Below are 19022 nucleotides of genomic sequence, written 5' to 3'. Positions count from 1 at the left end.
GGTTAGGATATAAAAAGATTTCCACAGCTTTGCACATCTCTCAAAGTACAGTTAAATACACCATCCAGGAATGGAAATAGTATGGAATCAATGGAAACCTACCAAGACCCGGCCGTCCTCCTAAACTTACTGACCGAACAAGGACAGCACTGACCAGACCTGTCACTAAGAAGCCTATGATGACCCTGGATGAACTGCAGAGAGTTACAGCTCAGGTGGGGGAAACTGTCCACAGAACAACTATTAGTCATACACAGCACACATATAGCCTTTATGGCAGAGAGGCATTTTTAAAAGAAAACCATAAGGAAGTCATTGTTTGCCACATGGAGGTCACATGGAGGCCTCTGGCAAACAGAAAACAGGACTTCTTATGTTTTTTTTAAATTGTGTGTCACTTAGTGGGTGTCTTTCACATAAAATTTCAATTAAATATATTTATGTTTATAGTCCATAACGTTTCCGCTCATCTCTCTCATAAACATGCAAAAACCTGCAGTGCATGTGGTAAGAAACTTGATCATTTGAAATTGCTGTGACTTTTTTCACTGGAGTGACTCATGTCTTAGAAGCTTCAAGCAAAACTGAGATTTCAACGTAAACTTTTGTAGTCAGCTTGTGCGTAAGTCTGTGCTAGCTTGCAGCCATATTCCCGCTTCTTTGAATATAATTTGGTGATATACAATCAGTACATTTCACGCAGAGCTGGGTCGAGTAGCCAAAATGTTTACTCAGTGCATACTCGTGGATCTCCAGAAAGGCTCGCACCAGCTCTGCCCCTATATACTCCCTAAGTCCCTCTGAGTGGCATCTTGAGTGGTTACGATTCCAGTCTTGGCATCCCCCGGTAAAAGCTCCTGAAGCTACGCAGTGGCGAAAACCTCCGGCTAGGTAATCCTGACCAAGATCCAGGCTCAAGAGCTGGAGCGCTTCCTTGCGGTGGACAAGTTGCCCTGAAGCAAATGTTGAAAGATGAATCAAAAGCAGAGGACAAATTTCCCTACGGGGACAATAAGACCCGCAAATACAACACGCTCACACACATGACAGCTATCCAGGGGTCATTTACTGAAGTTGGCAACATTTTATATGAACAGACTTCATATGAGAAACTGAAGTGTCCCATTCGAGTGTATTTGAGTGAACTTTATCTCCCTCTAACTGTATTTCCTGAACAGAAGCAGCTGAAGTGTTGAAAAGCCAAATCAGTGCAACATCTTAATTTCCATTCACGTACAAATCTCCGCTCATTCTGTTTGCAATTTCACTTTAAGGACAACCGCGAGCAATAATGGCTTGTACTCTGAGATGTAGCTCACCAAACGATACACAAAACAGCGGCACTATTCATCAGTCGAGGCTCGGTCCAACAGCCCCTTGGCACAAATCCCCTCCAAAATAGATTCTTTTTGTAACTTTTGTTTTTGTGGTGGCATGTGAATAGCAAAGATGTGTCAAATTGTGAGGCAGTGGTGCATTTTAAGTATAACAGTGTGTCTGCGTTCGTCCTGAGGGTGATTCCCAGAACTGTTCATTCATTCGATGCTCAACTATAAATAAACAGTGTCCCTCTTTCCAAATAAGCAATAACCAAAGCAACAAAGCGGTAATCTGGCACGTCAACTCAGTAGCAAAAGACCAGTGGTGGTAAAAGTGTTTCTGGTCAAATATTACTCCAGTAAACGTTTGCTAGAAAACACTTAATTGAGTATTGAAAGTTTATATATTACAAATCTGTTTATACAAGTGAGATAGTGGAAAAATTATGGCAGTGTTCAGTGCCCGCATGGCAACACAATGGGCACAAACCTCCTTACGTGTTGTGAGTCAATAGCATTGACAGAACACATTGTCAGTTCTGGAGGGCAGATTTTAAGGTTTTAAAAATAAACAAAACAATTGACCAAATGTACATTACTTCTGAGCCTCTGGAACGACCTGAGGAGGAGCTCAGGGCTGCAGAGAACGTTCATGTTTTTGAGTGCAGGCTCCAGACCCACCTTTTTAGCTTAGCTTTTAGCTGATATTTATTTATTTTAGTCCCATTTATTTATTTATCTTTTAATTAATCTTGATAACTTGATGTTTACTGATATTTATTGATATTTCGATATTTATTTTTAGTTTCTTACTGATTTTCACTTTTTTTTTATCAATGTTTTTATACTGCTTCTTATATTTTAGAATCTCCAGTGTTTCCTCTGAAGGAGCCCTCTGCCTCGGGAGCGGTGACTGGCTGTGGCTGTGCGGGTGCTGTCCTGTGGGTGCCCAGGTGGAGGTGTGGTGTCTCTTCCGCGCCTCCTATGGGGACCCTTGTGTCGGCGCCCGGGGAGGACGGCTCCTCTGATGGGGTTTCCTCACCTTGGTCATATGTACCCAGCCTCATGTACTTGATCTTGATTCTGTGTGTGAGTGTAGAGTAAAGGGCAGGGGTGTAGATGTGTGTATGTGTGTACTGTGATAACTGTATATATTGGGAGGGTTTGACGGGCGATAATTGTTTTAATGTCTTTTTAAATGTCAAGCACTTTGCGATGCACCTGTGCATGAAAAGTGCTCTATAAATAAAGATTGATTGATTGAACCTTTATAGAAATGTAGTGGTTTATTTTTCTTTCAAATGTGTTGTAAAAGCAGTAAGTCCTCAACAAAAACACAACTCAACTCAAAGGTCCTCAAAAACTCCACCAAGTCCAGTACTTTAGTAAATCTACTTCGTTACTGACCACAGCCACAAAAGACAAATCCATTTCACCCAGTAAACAGGTAGAAATACAAGCATTCATGTTATTACTGGTGTTTTACAGAAGCAGTTGTTGTCCGGTAGTGACACTATTCGAAGCACTGCAGATATGTTTTCTCTGCAGGTTGTGCCACCTTGCACTCTCACTGTGTACTTGTACTCAGTAATCCGCAGTGTTAATGTATAGCCTTGTTTGTAACCCCACACTCAGACGGGCGGCTTTTTTAGGACCTGTCCCGAGTGCTTGGGTTCGGGCCGGCCGAGGTCAAGTATGTGAGGACAAGACGTGAGTATGATGTTGAAGGGACAACTGTTCGCACGTCTTTCCAGACAGACTCGGGTATCAAAGAGGGGCGTTTGGCAAGAAGCAGGTCCTATAGTAAAGCTAAAACAAAATCATTCAGGACAGCTAAGTGTCATGTAGCACAACTTACAATTGATGAACGGTAAACAGACGTAAGTAACTTTGTATCCGCCTCCCTTTAAGCACTTCGATAATGTTTTGCCTGATGAAATAAAGCATATAATACATTTCTTAAGAAACAAAAGGTCTCTACTCTTCCTCTGCCGGCACTAAGACGAGTTTAGCAGTTTATGTGAAGTGCGTCACATTATATATAATTTAAATCAAACAAAATCTGTACATATTCAAATTTGAAAATAGGGATGCACCAATCCGATACTGGTTTCGGATATCAGAGCCGATACCAGGAAAAATACCATATCGGTGTATCGGCGACAAATATCCAATACTGAACTGATACCAGTTTTGGCTCTCACCACTTTAAAAATACAACTTTCACCGACTAAATCTAAGTGAAAATGAAAATGCTGTATTTCATTTCGAGTGGCAGAACCTGGAGAGTTCAATCGCTGAGTTAGTTTCAAGCGTGTTTTAATGCTAACGTCAACTTATCAAGACTGGGACAGAAACGATGATGAATGATTTGATCGCCTAAAGTAGACTAATAAACTGATCTAACATATTTGTTATTGATCAGATCAATTTACGTGAGTTATTCATATTTATCTAACCTAAATAGCCAGTCATGGAGAAAAGCCTAGTTATTCTTGGTTATTGTTCTTCCATTACAGCTTATTAATAGATAGCCTATAATTGATAACTGGAGAAAAGAGGACCAATGTTTTCATTCACTGTAACTACTTTTAATAAAGTCTCTTGGTATCGGTTAATATCGGATATCGGCAGACACTCAAACCCCCAGTATCGGTATCGGTATAAGCAAAAAAGTTGGATCGGTGGAAAAGGAGTTGGAACAAGTATAACTTATGAACTCCTACCCCGTGAGTGTTATAAATTCATTATAGTGTTAGGAACCAATATTGGAGGAATGAACAACAGCAGGGAAAAAACCATCAGCACAGCGATCCCGGACAATCCCAAACACAACAACACAACAGTCCTGCACCAAAGCAGCCGAGAACACACAACCTCCCCGAGAAAGGTCTGGAGTTTAAAAACACAGAGGAACGACCACCTCATGACATCAACAAGTATCTAGCACCCGAGCCACTCAGTTCATTTATACACAGACAAAACAGTACCCGAGTCACCAGAGCCTCCATAAATCACAACTGTACGATTCCATACTGCAAGACTTCATTTGGTCAGTCTGCCATTTCGAACTCAGGTACGAAGCTGTGGAACTCACTACCCACAGAACTTAAAACCATATCTGAGTTTAAAATGTTCACTTCTAAGGTTATGTCTTGGCTAAAAACAAACCAAAGCTGTACCCATTTGTAAATAGCACTGAGTCTGTGTGAATGTAGATGTAAGCGTGTACAGTATGTATGTCTGTGATTGACAAAGTTTTATACAAATGTTGTATTAATGTACCTGTATTTTATTATTGTAAAATGTGTAGAAAGGCCAAACCAGGGACATGAACTACGAATTAGCACTAGCTAAAAGCTCTTCATGCATCGCATCAGCTGCAAACATTAATTGTAACTATGTTGATGGTATTGTCCCTGATACAAAAAAAAATAAAAAATAAAAAAAAATTAAATTAAAAAGGGAGAGAACGGGATTCAGAAAAACTGAATAGGCAGAATTGCTCAAAGTTACCAGTTGTTTCTGGATATTGATTTCGCACTTTTTCCCCAAGTCGGACACGGGAATTATAAGCGGGGCCTCGACCAAAATTCTCTGCTATTGTGCTCTCAAAACAACAAACAATCTGGGATCCCTGGCAAATTCCATAATAATAGAGTTTTCAAAATGTACAGCTCTGCAGCAGTCTGCTCTTTTCCCTACTTTTTCTCTTGTTTTTAAGCTAGTCTGTGGACAATGCTTGCTGGTGCCTCACGTGGTGTTTTCTATGGCTGTTTCTCAATTGCGAGGATCCGTCCTCCGTTTGGCCACTTCGTTCCTCCAAAACGAAGCGGAGTGTTCTCTCCCCGCCGCCTTTGAGCTCAAATGGAACGGCCTCCGGAGCGAGCGGCTGCGTCAGGTCACGTGTCAATCTATGCTCATTAAAACAACTGTTTTATGAATAACAGAGGCCAGGAAACTGTTTATGTGGAACACAACTTTTTTAAAGTGAGTTCAAACTAATAACGTTTTGCGAGAAAAGAAAAAAGAAACTATGCTGCAGTGCATCATGGGTAATTTCAGCTCTCCGAGGCAGCGGAGGATCCACAGCTGTATCCTTCGTAAATGAGCCAAACGGAGGAGTCGACCTGCGAGGGGGCGAGTGGTCCAGGTGAAATGGAACACCACTTGGCGGCGCCGTGATGACGCGAATGACGTCCGAAGTGGTCGAGACGCCGAGGATCCTGGCAATTGGGAAACAGCCTATGATAACGGTCAATGTATCAGTGTATCATGTATCAGCACGAAGGAAGATCCTGAAGCTACTCCAGTTGAGAACCACTGCTCTGGACTGGGATGTGTCTGGATGGGCATCTGGCAGAACACCCAAATCCCCACAAATGATGATCTGCTCTAGCGCCCTGGAAAGGTCACGGCTATTTCTGACCGTGTTCAGATACGTCATGAAGAAACAGCTTTATGACACTACGAAAGACAGATTGCGGATGATGCTTGGGACACTTTGGTAATGGCGGCATATGTAAATATTCATGGGCAGGTCAAAAGGGGGAAGTGTCCGGCGCTGGGAGCCAGAGCCGTGTCACATTTTTAAACATGTTTGACAGTTGAAACCATCGTTGACCTTCTAGCGGGCTTTCACGGGCTGCGGGGATTGAGCGGTTCAAAATAATCCTGCCCTGTCAACTGTCAGTCAAGCTCAGCTATAACACGAGTCATCATCCAGCTTAGCTCCCCTCCCAATGCACTGCAAAAAGCCCATCGAGTGAAGGGGCGCGCTAACCGGCAGCCATGTTTGGATTCTTCGTTTTTGTTATGACAATGAAGCGGAGCATTTGGGTCATAAGTTGCGTTCACGTGACATTTGGTTTTCTTTGGATGCAATGGTCTCATGTTCCACTAAAAAACAAACAACAGCTTCCACTCTGGGGTCAGGACTCCCCTGAAAATGAGACTCTGAGACTTTTCTGGTTAAATGAAGGTCGAATGAAGCTCAATTCTCAAAGTTCTGGACTGAGTAACAAAACAAAAATAATACATTTCATTGCTCAACATTAACACTCATATGGCTTCTGTTGCAGAGATGTAAACAGCATCTCTGCAACAGCTGGAAATTGAGGTCAGATTTCGGTGTTAGAATATAGAGATGCACGATGCAGCTTTTTTGCTTCCGCTATCGATACTGGAGGCTTGAGTATCTGCCGATAACCGATATTAACCGACACCAAGAGACCAAGTAAGGAAGTAACTAAGTAAGTAATTAAGTGCTTTTTTTGTTATTGTACAATTGTAAAACAAAAATGCGATCAGGTGTTGGGCAAGTCTTGAGCCATTGTGGGCCAACCTGACCAGCATGGTTTTGGGGGTCGGGGAAACCGGAGTACCCGGAGGAAATCCGGGTGGCCGTCTCCAGTCAGTGCTCCTCTGAAATGGTGAACCGGCTCAGAGCGTGGTGTCCTGCACTGGTCAGCTCCTCCACCTCCTCCTTCTTCTTCCTCCTGCGCAGCTCCCTCCCCTCCACAACACTCTTTCACCATCTTCTCGTTTATCCCTTTTTTGTTTCCTGTAGTGCCTCTTGTGATGCCTTCACTGTGCTGCAGGTGCCTCTTGATGCCTCTTCGGTGTTTCAGAAGAAGAAATCTGTAGGTCTCAAGTGTCTGTAGCTCATAAACTAGCTGATTGTAGGCTGCAGATTGAATGTGGCTTCAAAATGAGAGCAAACCCAAATTCACTTAGGTTTAGATTGGTGAAAGTTGTGTTTTTTGTGATCGATACCCATTACTGTATTGTTTCCATTATCAGCTCCGATACCAGATTTGGATCGGCGCAACCCTGGTAGAATCTGCCTTTTATTTGCCCTTGTGCAGATGTTTTGACCGCTGACCTTATGACTATTATATCTGGCAAACTGGGCCTGTACACATGACAAAAAAACATATAATTGTAGATTTTCTCATAGCAGCTTTAAAAATGATTGCCATTATTCAATCACAAAAGCACAAGCGTTATCTTTAAGCTACAAGATTAACGTGGCAAGCATTTGAACTCGATCGCTAACAAAAGTCCTTTCAAAACCAGAGAACCACCCATAAAGTAATACAGGTCCTTGCCCTGCACCTGAGAAATGGCCTTAAATTCTAAAACATGGACCGAGCCTATTAAGAGTCCTTGAAGAGCAAATGAATGGATGCCGTTTCACCTTTTTCCACAGCGTTGGTGTAAGGACACGCTAGGGTTATTTGTCATACCAACCAAAGCTGGCATGACAAATTGGGCATAGTTGCTTCCCCTTCAATTCATCTCGGACTTCTAATGACGCCGACCTTCGATGAATGCACTCAATTATGTGCACTAAACTCCTTAATAAAGTCCTCAATCAAAGTCACGCGCTCCGCTTTGAATAAGAGTTCACGGACGGCGTGGAAAAAATGTGTCCGATTCTCCTGCGGAAATGTGTAAATATTCGCTTTAATTGACTGTGTTTGGGTTTATTTTCCAGCCGAGATTAAAAGAGGCGTGACCCGATCCTTTATAAGAAGATTTAACACCATTTACGCTTATGAACATGTCACATCGCCGGGCAAAGTTGACAGATTTTTTTCTCTTTTTGCTTTCAATTTTTAATCTGGCTTTTAAACGGGAAGCTCTTTCGCCGTCTCTTTTTGGCATGCACGAACCAAAGATCAGATCCAGGCAAATAAACAAAACAAACCGAATAAAAAGAGATTAAGAGCGATTTAAATTGAAGTAACCACTGATGTTTGGATGAGGTCAGAAAGGAGACTCTGGCGCTGAAAGCAGAGTGCGTAGACAGCGCAGTCCCGGCCCGTCTGCTTTTTGAGCTGAATTACCGGGTTAGTGAGGTCACGCTGGGGTTAAATCTTGGTTTTAAGCATCAAAAAGCTGGTTCGTTTCTATCGAGGCAGAGCTCATGAAAATTTATAGCTCTAGTGCAGGTAAAGTTGGCAGACACTCACAGCCTACTGAGCAGACAAATGTGCTACGCGTGTGAAGGAGAAAAAGAGAGTAAAAATAAATAAAACCGGGATAAGAGGTTGATGTTGTGAATCAAGTCTGTTATTATGAGTGGCTTTTTGTTCAGAGTTTGGAAAATGTATATATATATATATACAGTGTATATATATATATACAGTATTGCAGGCATTAGGAGATATTCGGGAATCTACATTTTCCATAGAACTCATTTTTTTTGTTTTGTGCAAGTGCCTTGTTTCCTAAAAGAGCCTAATTGAAGGAAACACTGTAACTTTGGCAGGTTCAACACAGCTACTGTAAACAAAAGAGTAATGTGTGCAGACTGCAATAAATTCTTTGCAATTCAGAGTAGTATTATTAGTTGTGAAATGTTACAATTTGATCTGAAATTGGTAGGGAATATTAGCCTGAGAATCCCCTTGCTGCTGCTGTTTCGAACTGCACAGCCGCCTGGGGACCATGGCCGAAGTCTTCGCATGGATTTGGGAACCAATCACAGAACGAGGAGGGACGGCAAGACGATGACTCGCTATTCGATATACGGAAGCTTGTAGTTTGTTTACGCATTTAAAACATTTTTTTTTGATGAATCCAACATGACAGCAGCAGACACGACGCCATCTTTCAATCAAGCTTTAGACTGTGTTCCCTGTTCTAAATAGTTTAGCTCGAAAGTTTACAGCGGGTACGTCATCGGATACAATTGATACGATTGGTTATGGCTACGTACAGACACATATGATAGACATTCGTAGTGGCCAATAAACGGCTATGAACAATCGTAAACCACACGTCTCCTACAAGAAAATGGTCCCTGGACTAAATATCACTTGTAGCCTGGCGATAATTATGACTGAATATTATAACTTTAGGTTTTTGAGGCAAAAATGGCCCTATCTAAACTCAGTGTTTTTATGTTTAATGTTGCACGTCTCCCCCGAGAAAAAAATCCTAGTCTGTGAACCAGGCCTTGTCCCACTAGGACATGCCTGGAACACCTCCCGCGGGAGTCGACCAGGAGGCATCCGGAACAGATGCCCTAGCCCCCTCAGCTGGCTCCTTTCGACGTGAAGGAGCAGCGACTCTACTCCGAGCTCCTCCCGAGTAACTGAGCTCCTCACCTGATCTTGAAGCCACCCTGCGAAGGAAACTCATTTCGGGCTATAAGTATAAACTATTCTGATTACACTGAAATTCCTGAAGTGGATGGTATTTAAAGTATTTGGTGAATTGGGCACAGGTAGAGACTAAAAGTGAGTGCTGCTTTTTCCTGCATGTTTTTCTGTCTTTGACCATTCATACCATCTTCACTTGCACTTCAGATAAGAAACCATTATTATGTCTCCATCCCAGAGGACCTCCTTTACATGCACATTCACCAGATTTTGATTTATTTGACTTTTTATTATTAGAAATAGTTGTCTTTTGGAATAGCAATACTTTGCCTTTTTATACATTTATACCCAAAAGACACAGCACTCTTTTTTTCTTTTCGTTTTTTTATATCAACATTTTGCCACAGAACATGTTGCTTCTTCATGTGCCGGGTCCAAGACTGTCCCACAAAATCATAAACAGGAGGAATTTCCACTTGAATACAGTGCTGTGTGATTGTGGAGTCACTACAACCACACATGGAGATGCACCACTTCTACGAGCATTGAGCACATTGGCTTTTTGCTCGATGCCGACCTGTAATAGTACATGATTCAATGCAAAAACACTTCATAAACCGAGGGCTCTTCTCTGCGGCATTGTTCCTAAAGTATGTGTATATTTAGAGCGCGCTGCATCTATAAAATTAGTGTTTGCTTTTATCTGATATCAAAGAGCAGCACAACAGATCTATTAGGCCACCTTTAAAAAAAAACACACTACACTGGGAATGCGTGTTTTCAAGCAAAATGTAGACTTTTGTTTTGTACAAATATAATTAGACTTATTTTTAAGATACGGCTGGTATGTTGAAGCTAATTTGTATTTAGCAAAGTACAGTCCTTGATGAGCTATTCCCCGAGGCAGTGAGGCCCAGTTTGTATTTTGAAACGGCATAAAATCCTTGAATTAAACAAAACTCAAGGGCCTCGCACTTTCCAGAGATTGTCGGCGCTGGATATATTGAGATTATAATAGCTGTCTCTGTGGTATAGTTTTCTCTCTTGTAAGGGACCACAGTAATTTGTAATTTCTCTCAGTCAATATAAGCGCGCTAAAAAAAGGTCTGATGGAGGCAGTGCAGCGGGTTTGTGGCACAGAAAAAAGTCCATGGACGAGCTTCCCCACACACAAAGACGTACTCGGAGTTATTAAAGATATGAGGCAGAATCGTATATATTGTTGGTATTTTTCATCAAATTGATCCTAACAGTGGATTCTTGATCTCGCATTGTCTTATTATTGTTGTATCTCGTAAAGTATATGGATATAATGTGTAATTGTAAACAATGGCAGAGTGATTAACTCTGTCGATTATCAGCCAGGTTCTGTCTCAGTGCGGAGTCAAACTTGTTTATGTATTTGATCAGACTATAATTGTATTCTGTGAGGTTTCATACAGTATTAATGCTTTTACTATACGAGGTAATTCTTTGTGAATATTTCATCGACATGACCCGTGTCTCCAGATAAATATGTTCAGATGTAATATTGTTTTTACTGCTGGTTACGTTTACATTTGTTTTGGTTCACAACATGATTATCCAATCAGAAAGCCTAATGAGTCCACACTGGCAGATTCTACGGCTGGAACCCAATTTGGAAATGGACCTAATTCTGTCCCCAATCAAGTCCTAATGAGTCCAGTGGACACTCAGGGGTGTCCAAACGTTTCTCCACAGATTGGTGGTCAGTGCCGTCAAACATTCAACTGTGTGCATTCAAGAGCGGTTTAAACTGTTCCCAACATGTTTATTTAAGCCTCAAACCATAATGTCAGCTCTGTCTCACAATGAAATGTTAGTTTTTGATCTTGCAGAATGATTAAACTTGGAGTAAAAATGTTAACACGAAGAATGAGGGCCTCCACATCTGGTGTGAGGGGTCGCACTTTGGGCACCAGTGACTGAGGGCAGGGGTTCCCAAACCTTTCAGGCTGCGGCCCCCAAAATCACTCAACCAACAACTTGGGACCCCCTTCTGTAAAATGTTATTAGCATTTATAAAAACTGAAGGTGCAAAACATTTAAAATCTGATTTAATGATGTAAGTTTGGATACTGTATTTTGATATTTGGTCTACTTTCCCTAAAATATAATATTAAATAATAATGCACTGTTTTTTATATAGCGCTTTTTTGGACACTCAAAGATGCTTTACATTGCATTATTCATTCACTCCAGACTTGGTGGTGGTAAGCTACTATAGCATTGCAAAAAGTATTCAACTAGATTAGAGAGTATAAACATCTCAATTTGAGCATAATAATCCAAATTTTAGTTGTTTTGACTAGTGAAGAAGTTCTTGGGCATTTGTCCTAGATTATTTCACTTGTTCTGAGATGTTTCTGACTCGTTTCGATACATTTCGTCCTTATTTCAGGTCATTTTCTTTGCCAATGGGGTAAGAAAATTGGTCTTATCTCATTGGCAATTTTATTTTCTTATTTCAAGCGAGATTTACCCTAGAACTGGTCTGAAATGTCCACAAACAAGCAAAGTAAACTTGGTCCGATCAGGAAAAGTGTCTAAATGAGTGAAAACCACTCAAAACAAGATACATTTCCTCAATTAAAGTCATTTAAGCCAACGCTTGATATTTACTTTTTGTAGTGTGGCTATAGGCTGACGGAAGCGAGGCAACCAGTCCACCACCAACCAGTTTACTCACTCACTCCATTCGCCCCAGGCTTCCTGGTGTTACCAAACGGTCTCCCATCCAAGTACCAACCACGCCCTTCCCTGCTTAGCTTCCAAGGTCTGACGGGATTGGGCAGAGCAAAGGCGGTGTGGCCATATAATATGCCGTTTTCAATCAAAATACATCAAATTCAATGGACTCAAAAATGGACTCAACTTACATAGCGCTTTTCTACCTTTATCAGGCCCAAAGCGCTTTACAGTAGGGAACCAGTCACCCATTCACTCTCTCAATCACACACCAAGGACTGGAATGTAATGTCGGAAATGTAAAAAATATTGTCTCGAAATCATCTCGCAACCCCCACTTTGGGAACCACTGGCTTAGGGCAACCCGGCTTCAGTTGTATTTGTAATGCCTTAAAAAAAGCAGGTTAGATTACTGTAACGGCCTGCTCACTGGCCTCTCTAAACGGGCTATCAGACAGCTACAGTACATCCAGAACGCTGCTGCTCGAGTCCTGACAAGAACCAGGAAATACAACCATATTAGTCCAGTGCTCCGGAAAATAGAAAATAGACTTTAAAACAGCTCTGCTTGTGTACAAGTCTTTTCATGGTTTAGCACCAAAGTACATCTCTGACATGTTAGAGCCGTATGAACCATCTCGGGCCCGGAGAACTTCAGGGAGGGGTCTCCTGGTGGTTCCCAGAGTCAATAATAAACACGGTGAGGCTGCGTTTCAGTTTCATGCAGCTAAAATCTGGAAAAGTCTTCATGAGGATCTGAGACAGGCCTCAACTCTGACAATATTCAAATCCAGGCTGAAAACAGTTCTTTCTGCCCGTGCATATGACTGAAAGTATTTTATCTGCACTCTCGCCTTTTACTGTGATTGATTAATTTTATGTTGATGTTTTTATTGATTCTATTTGCTTTCTTGTATTTATGCAACTGTGAAGCACTTTGAATTGCCTTGTGTAATTGTGCTCTACAAATAAACTTGCCTTGCCTTGCCTCGCCTTGCATGCAAAAACATTACCTTTAAGTGTTTTCAGTTTGGTTCCGGTACAAAGTCATGATATGGTCACAATTTTGATTCAACAATATGCTGAACAAGAAATACAAGTTCTATTTTCGCCCCCAAACAAATAGATTTTTTTTAATTTTGCGAACAAGCAAAAATAACTCAAATCATGAATACACCATCTGCTGTAAAGTGAAAATTCATTCTAGCACTTACTACTATCTGCGGCACATCTACAATCCTTCAAAGATTCACATATTTGTATTGAATTGAATCCCGAGCACGTATGCACCTTCCTTACTTAAATGTCCTTGTAACTGTGGGTTCTTTCTGGCTTTTCTCTACTTTCTGAGGAAATTTTGAGACGTGTAAAAATGCCAAGAATGAACTATGACACTGAATTGTTGGCCGTCCGTATCACAGAGTAAGCAGATAACGATTGATTTGACCAGAATGTTCATCCATCTAAGAATCCTCACTGATGGGATAAACCTGTCACTTCACATACACACACATGAACCGTTTGAAGAAATATAATTAACTATTCATCGTCTCCGCTTTCAGCTATCTGGTTAGGAAACCATTTACAATCAAAACACGCACAAAGCAAATAGAAAGCACCTCATCACTGCATATGAAGGCCTGGTTCGAATACATCTGCAATGAATTCATCGCATTACTGTATCCTGTAATGAACACGAGCGCTCTTTCATGAGACAAATGAAGTCAGAAAGAGCAAATCCCCAGCAGACTGGAGCTCTGAAAAATTCATAAAGGTTAAACTAACTGTTTGTTGAGAACATTTCAATGAAAGATGGCATGCGGCTCCCCATGGTATACATCTGAGGAAAACAAATGCACGGATACACACACACATATGTAGATTCAGATTGCAAACCAGGAAGAACTCCGCTTAAAAGATGACCCGCACTTGCATTCAGATTAATTTATGCTTTTCAAATTGTATAAAATGTCTCCTGCACTAAGACCAGAGGCTGTACAGCGTGCTCTTTAGGATCATTGATTATTAATAAAGAAATGGTTCGAGGCGATATGTGAACCACTGACATTTACAGTCACTTACTGTTCATTGTTGAAGGGTTTTTCACTAAATAAATTGACTTGGAATGACCCGACAAAAGCCCAAATCAAAGTCTTTAGCTCACGATTATTTAGATCATACATTCTTCTGGGAATTTATTTTCTATTGATTCATTTTTTTGATTGTAAAAGGCACGTGTTTTCATCAAAATATCAGAGCTTCTACAGCATGTCAGATTCAATGCCCAAATTCTAATCTTTTCATGCCACAATCTCAAACAATCTGCACATGTTCTATTTCTTAAGATTTGCAAACATTCCATCAAACAGAGGAATGAGGGGAAACTTTGATATTCAAATTGGACACGACAAGCAACTTTTGAGCTAATGAAATAGTGGAACATTCCCACCAAAACTGCAGCTGAACGTGTTTGGCCATAACTTCTGGATTTCCTTTTAAATTACACAATAAAGTATTTAAAGGGATATTTTAGGTTTTTTTACATAGGGCCTTGTTTCCTAGTTATCCACAGTGTTGTTGATTTCTGGAGTTTTTTTTAAATTTTAGATTCTTATATTTGAAGAGTTTAGTGGTGCTACGCTAGTGCTAGGCTAGTGCATGTCTATGCTAACGAGTAGCCTGTATGAAAAACCTCTTCAAAATCATCAGGTCGTCCTCCAAACGTTGCCATGTCTGATTTGTAGAAAGCTCCTTTGTGAATTCCACGTGTCGTAATGCCGGCTGCAGGTAAACAAACTACTGTAGATCCGGTAACCGAGCAGATCACTCCGCCGCTGCGTAGCTTACAACCAGGAAGCTGATGTGCTGAAATAAATGTTCTTTTAAAGGCAAAATGGTAATATTTCAAAAATTATTCAGTCGACACAGACATTTATATGGTTAGTCTGGTGTTATAAGTGATTTGCCTCAGGTGCACTGTGCTTGGGTCAGACTGTTTTTAATGCAAGCTACTAGATACCATAGACATGCACTAGCCTAGCACTAGCCTAGCACCATAAAACTCTTCAAATATAAGGGCTGCATGAATTAAAAAATATATATAAACATCTCCAGAAATCAACAACACTCTGGATAACTAGGAAATGAGGCCCTATGTCAAAAATCCTGAAATATCCCTTTAATGGTAGTTTTTTTTATTTTATTTTACTTTTAGCACCTTCATTTTGGAACAATTCGTTCAGTGACTTTTGATGCCCAGTAGAAACCCTAAATATGCAAGTGATTTATTGTTTTTTCTCTGTTTTACTGAAACTTAAGGTAATAAACCCTCATCTCTCAGCATGATATAGAGTGCATATTCAGCCCTAATGTCATTTGGTAAGATTTGCAATAATGCTTGTCCAAAATTAACCCATTCCTGCAGCCATATTACATGAACAGGTATTTAGGTCAAGGAAATACTTGAGACCTAATCAATTCAAATGGAAAACATCAGTTCCTTTAGAAGTCTAGGTGCCCTTTGTAGTACGCCAATGAGTGCTCCGGTCCCAGAGAGGATTAGATAAGAAGACTTGAAGGAAAGTGAGAGTCCGATCGGGATACGTTCCAGAGTATTCCCTGTGGAGGTTTTCCAGGGATATCTGACAGAGAGGAGCCCCAGAGTGAAGGGAGAGCGAGCTGCAGGGATTAAACGTCCCAACAGGTTTGGAGATTATCAGAATGAGGACCAGAGGAAGAGGCAAAGAGATGGTCCACGGAGACACCAGGAGCGACACGGACGAGTGGAAGGTACTTAGCGTTTGAGCCCTGTCTGAAGCCATGTGCTACATAGAGGCCATGCAGAAGAAAGTGCACTTGTTCTAAAGGCTATATTGCTATCGATTGTTTTTAATGGATCTAAATTTAACAAGTTGATTTAGGAGTTGTCACAGTATCTTTGTGAACGAAGAGGACGCCCACAAATGGTTACGTTTGAAGCTGCCTAAAGGGGAAAACTGATAACACCACCACAACTTTAATAAATGCTGTATTATGGATGTACTTTCTACTTTCCTTTGGGTACTCAGTTTTCCTGTCAACCTAAAACATGCACAAAAGGCCCCTGGTTAGAGAAAGGTCACGTATGTAAAATAATTAACCTTCCAGCTCAGTATTCCTGATCACCAACCAACCAAGCTCAAGATCCTGATGAAAAGTAAGTCAATGTTACCTTCGGTGGCACAGCGGGTCCGGGCGTGTACGGTGCCAGGCTGGGCGGGACATCAGTGATATAGGTCTTCTTGGGTGCAGCAGCCTGGTAGGCTTGGTGCGGGACGGCCTCTGCTCTCCTGGGTTGCTGCGGTTGTTCATGGTACCCTCCATGGCCCATGGGAGAGAAGCCTGGCTGGGGAGGTCCGTAGGCGAAGTCGGGACCTTTGGGCTGAGCAGGCATGTACTGGACTTGGGCCGGGCTGCGGATGGGGTACTGGTTGTTATACCCCTGTCCTGCCGGGGCAGGGTGCTGCTGGGGTCCTGGCTGGGCGGATCTCACCTGCATGGAAGGATTTCATTGTAGTTTATACGTGTAACAGCAACAGCATCTTTAGACTTCAAAGCCTTACCTGGACATTGAAGGTGGGCTGGCTCGGAGTGGAGGCGGTGGCGTAGGAGGCGGGCACCGGCTGAGGGGTGGGGTGGGACTGGGGTTTGGGGAGAGTGGAGTGCCCCGCAGGAGACTGGGATTTGGGCGCAGTCTTCTTGGTGGCGGTGAGAGGAGGTTGAGTCGGGATCACCATTCGCTTGTAGCCGGTCACTGGGGCGCTTGGAGAGGACGTGGCAGACGTACCAATGTTCTGCAAAACAAAGAGTTCAATTTTAGAGGATGATAAATATACATTACATTAAAATCATATAATGTAGATGAAGGTTCGGTCATCTGTACTCTCTAGTCTGTACATCTGAGAGCTTGCACAAACATGTACAGGCAAAATGGGTGATAAAGTTCCACTAATTTAAGCCGGGGACACACTGGAAGTGTTTTTGCCCCATCTTAAATCCGAATTTGCTGTTCTCCAAGTTCAGGGGTTGTTTCCCATGTAGCAGTTCTTCCTAGCGACAATTCTGTGTGGCACTTATTAAAATCTATAGATTCAAAAGAGGATGAGCAGAAAAAGCATCTTACAAACACAGCAACCATCTCCAGATCTATTCATTCCACATGATTCATTCAATTTCTCCAAAATATATCTAAATCTTATCATTTGAAGTGTCTGACCATGTCTGTCCATGGAGGATGAGTTGTGAAAATGATGTATTTCTGCTTGCCCTGTTTGGAGTAAATAAGTTGACGATCTTTTGATCATTATTTTCCGACAGTTTACCCCCACGCCGACGCCGTTTCTCAGTTTAAGTCAATGCGGTTCTACCTCGACAGCGCGGCCCCTCCACTGCCCACGAGCCGCAGTAATCTATGGCTAATAAAGCAGGAGAGCGGGGCATAAATTGCGGGGCAGAGGGCGCCCTGACAGCGGATTGGCAACAGCACATGACACTTGTGCTGAGTCGGACGGCCCGGACGGGAACGGGGCTAAATCACAGAGATTTGTGGAGCTGCTGTTCCTGAAGAGACTGCTGTAAAAGAGCAACTCGCCGCTGCAGAACAGAGAGGCTGCAGACAAACAAGGCTTCGTGGAGACTTTATGGACTGGGAAGGGTAAGAACTAACTGGAACTGACTTTTTAGCCGTTTATATGGACAATAAAAGGGTCATTCAATTAATAAAAGTTTGTCATTAACGTTTATTTATTTCAGGAAATGCTTTATGGAAGTATTGTTCTATAGAAACTGTGAGTGTAAGTCTAGACCTTAAAGGAACATGCCACCGTTCTCCATACTGAGATATGTTCTTACTTGAGCTTAGACGAGTTGATATGTTCCTGTCTGGTCTTTGTGCGTGGCCTCAGTCACGCAAAACGACTAAAGATGTTGTTCGCATCTGGCCTCTCCCAATATATTCCTATAGCTCCAAACGGGGTGAAGTTGGAAGCGACCAAGCTCTTCCACAGGCACAAAGACCAGACAGGTACGTATGAACTCGTCTAAGCTCAGGTAAGAACATATCTCAGTATGGAAAAACGGTGGCCATTTTGCTGCAGAATTGTTGCTCTGAATCAGTAAGAATTGTTGAAATGAAAGGTTTTGTCTTTGTGGCTCGCCTCACCCAATCCTGTGCATTGTCTCTCCCATGTTTGCCGGTGGCTATTATTATTTTCTAGTTTCATTTTGAACTGCTTCTCATTTCACTTCAGCTGCAGGGGCCGATTTTGCACCCAATGTTGCCGTTTTGTAAAACTAGGCACCAGTATGGTATCAAGAAAATAAAAGTACTAAAAGGTAGGTACCGAAAAAAAATGGACATCTTTAGAGAACAGCTTTGAAGCCTGTTGGGTCCAGGGACATTGTTTCAGCTCAAGTAAATGATATGAATTTAAAAGAAAAACATTATTGTTTTGTTTCTTGATGACAAATATTTTAGTATTGGTATCGAAAAAGTATTGTTCAGGTATCAGCATCGTAAACAATTAAAGTACATGTATCAAATAAGCCAGCCCTATGTAAAACTGCAGTTAATAAAATCTTAAAGCCACATGGCAGGACATTCCAGTTCATGGGTTGGTACGTCGCAAGATTGTTAATCCTCGGTAAATAAACATATATTCTCCTAATGCTGAACTAGACTAAACAACCCTATTTTGCAACTTGTTATCAAAATAAAGCCTTCGGTGGAGGATTATAGCTTTATGTTATGTATTCATATGTGTGATTTTGACTTAACCTCTTAACCCCCACCTGAACTGAGTTTGGCTTTACCCAAATCTGACAGTTTATTGGAAAAAACATCACA

The 19022-nt window shown here is 41.7% G+C and overlaps 1 protein-coding gene across 1 annotated transcript in view; it reads right to left on the bottom strand.

The window, feature by feature from the left end:
- Positions 1 to 19022, bottom strand: part of lpp (LIM domain containing preferred translocation partner in lipoma) — a 227219-nt gene that overhangs the window by 84941 nt on the left and 123256 nt on the right. The window contains exons 7-8 of the mRNA XM_079574940.1: positions 16741 to 16971; positions 16350 to 16670 (exon numbers count right to left, since the gene is read on the bottom strand). Coding sequence (XP_079431066.1) covers positions 16350 to 16670; positions 16741 to 16971 — 552 coding nt within the window. The remainder of the gene's footprint in view (positions 1 to 16349; positions 16671 to 16740; positions 16972 to 19022) is intronic.

The sequence above is a fragment of the Gobius niger genome, assembly GCF_951799975.1.
Source record: "Gobius niger genome assembly, chromosome: 17".
NCBI classification, from domain to species: domain Eukaryota; kingdom Metazoa; phylum Chordata; class Actinopteri; order Gobiiformes; family Gobiidae; genus Gobius; species Gobius niger.
This window is presented reverse-complemented; position numbering and strand designations above follow the sequence as displayed.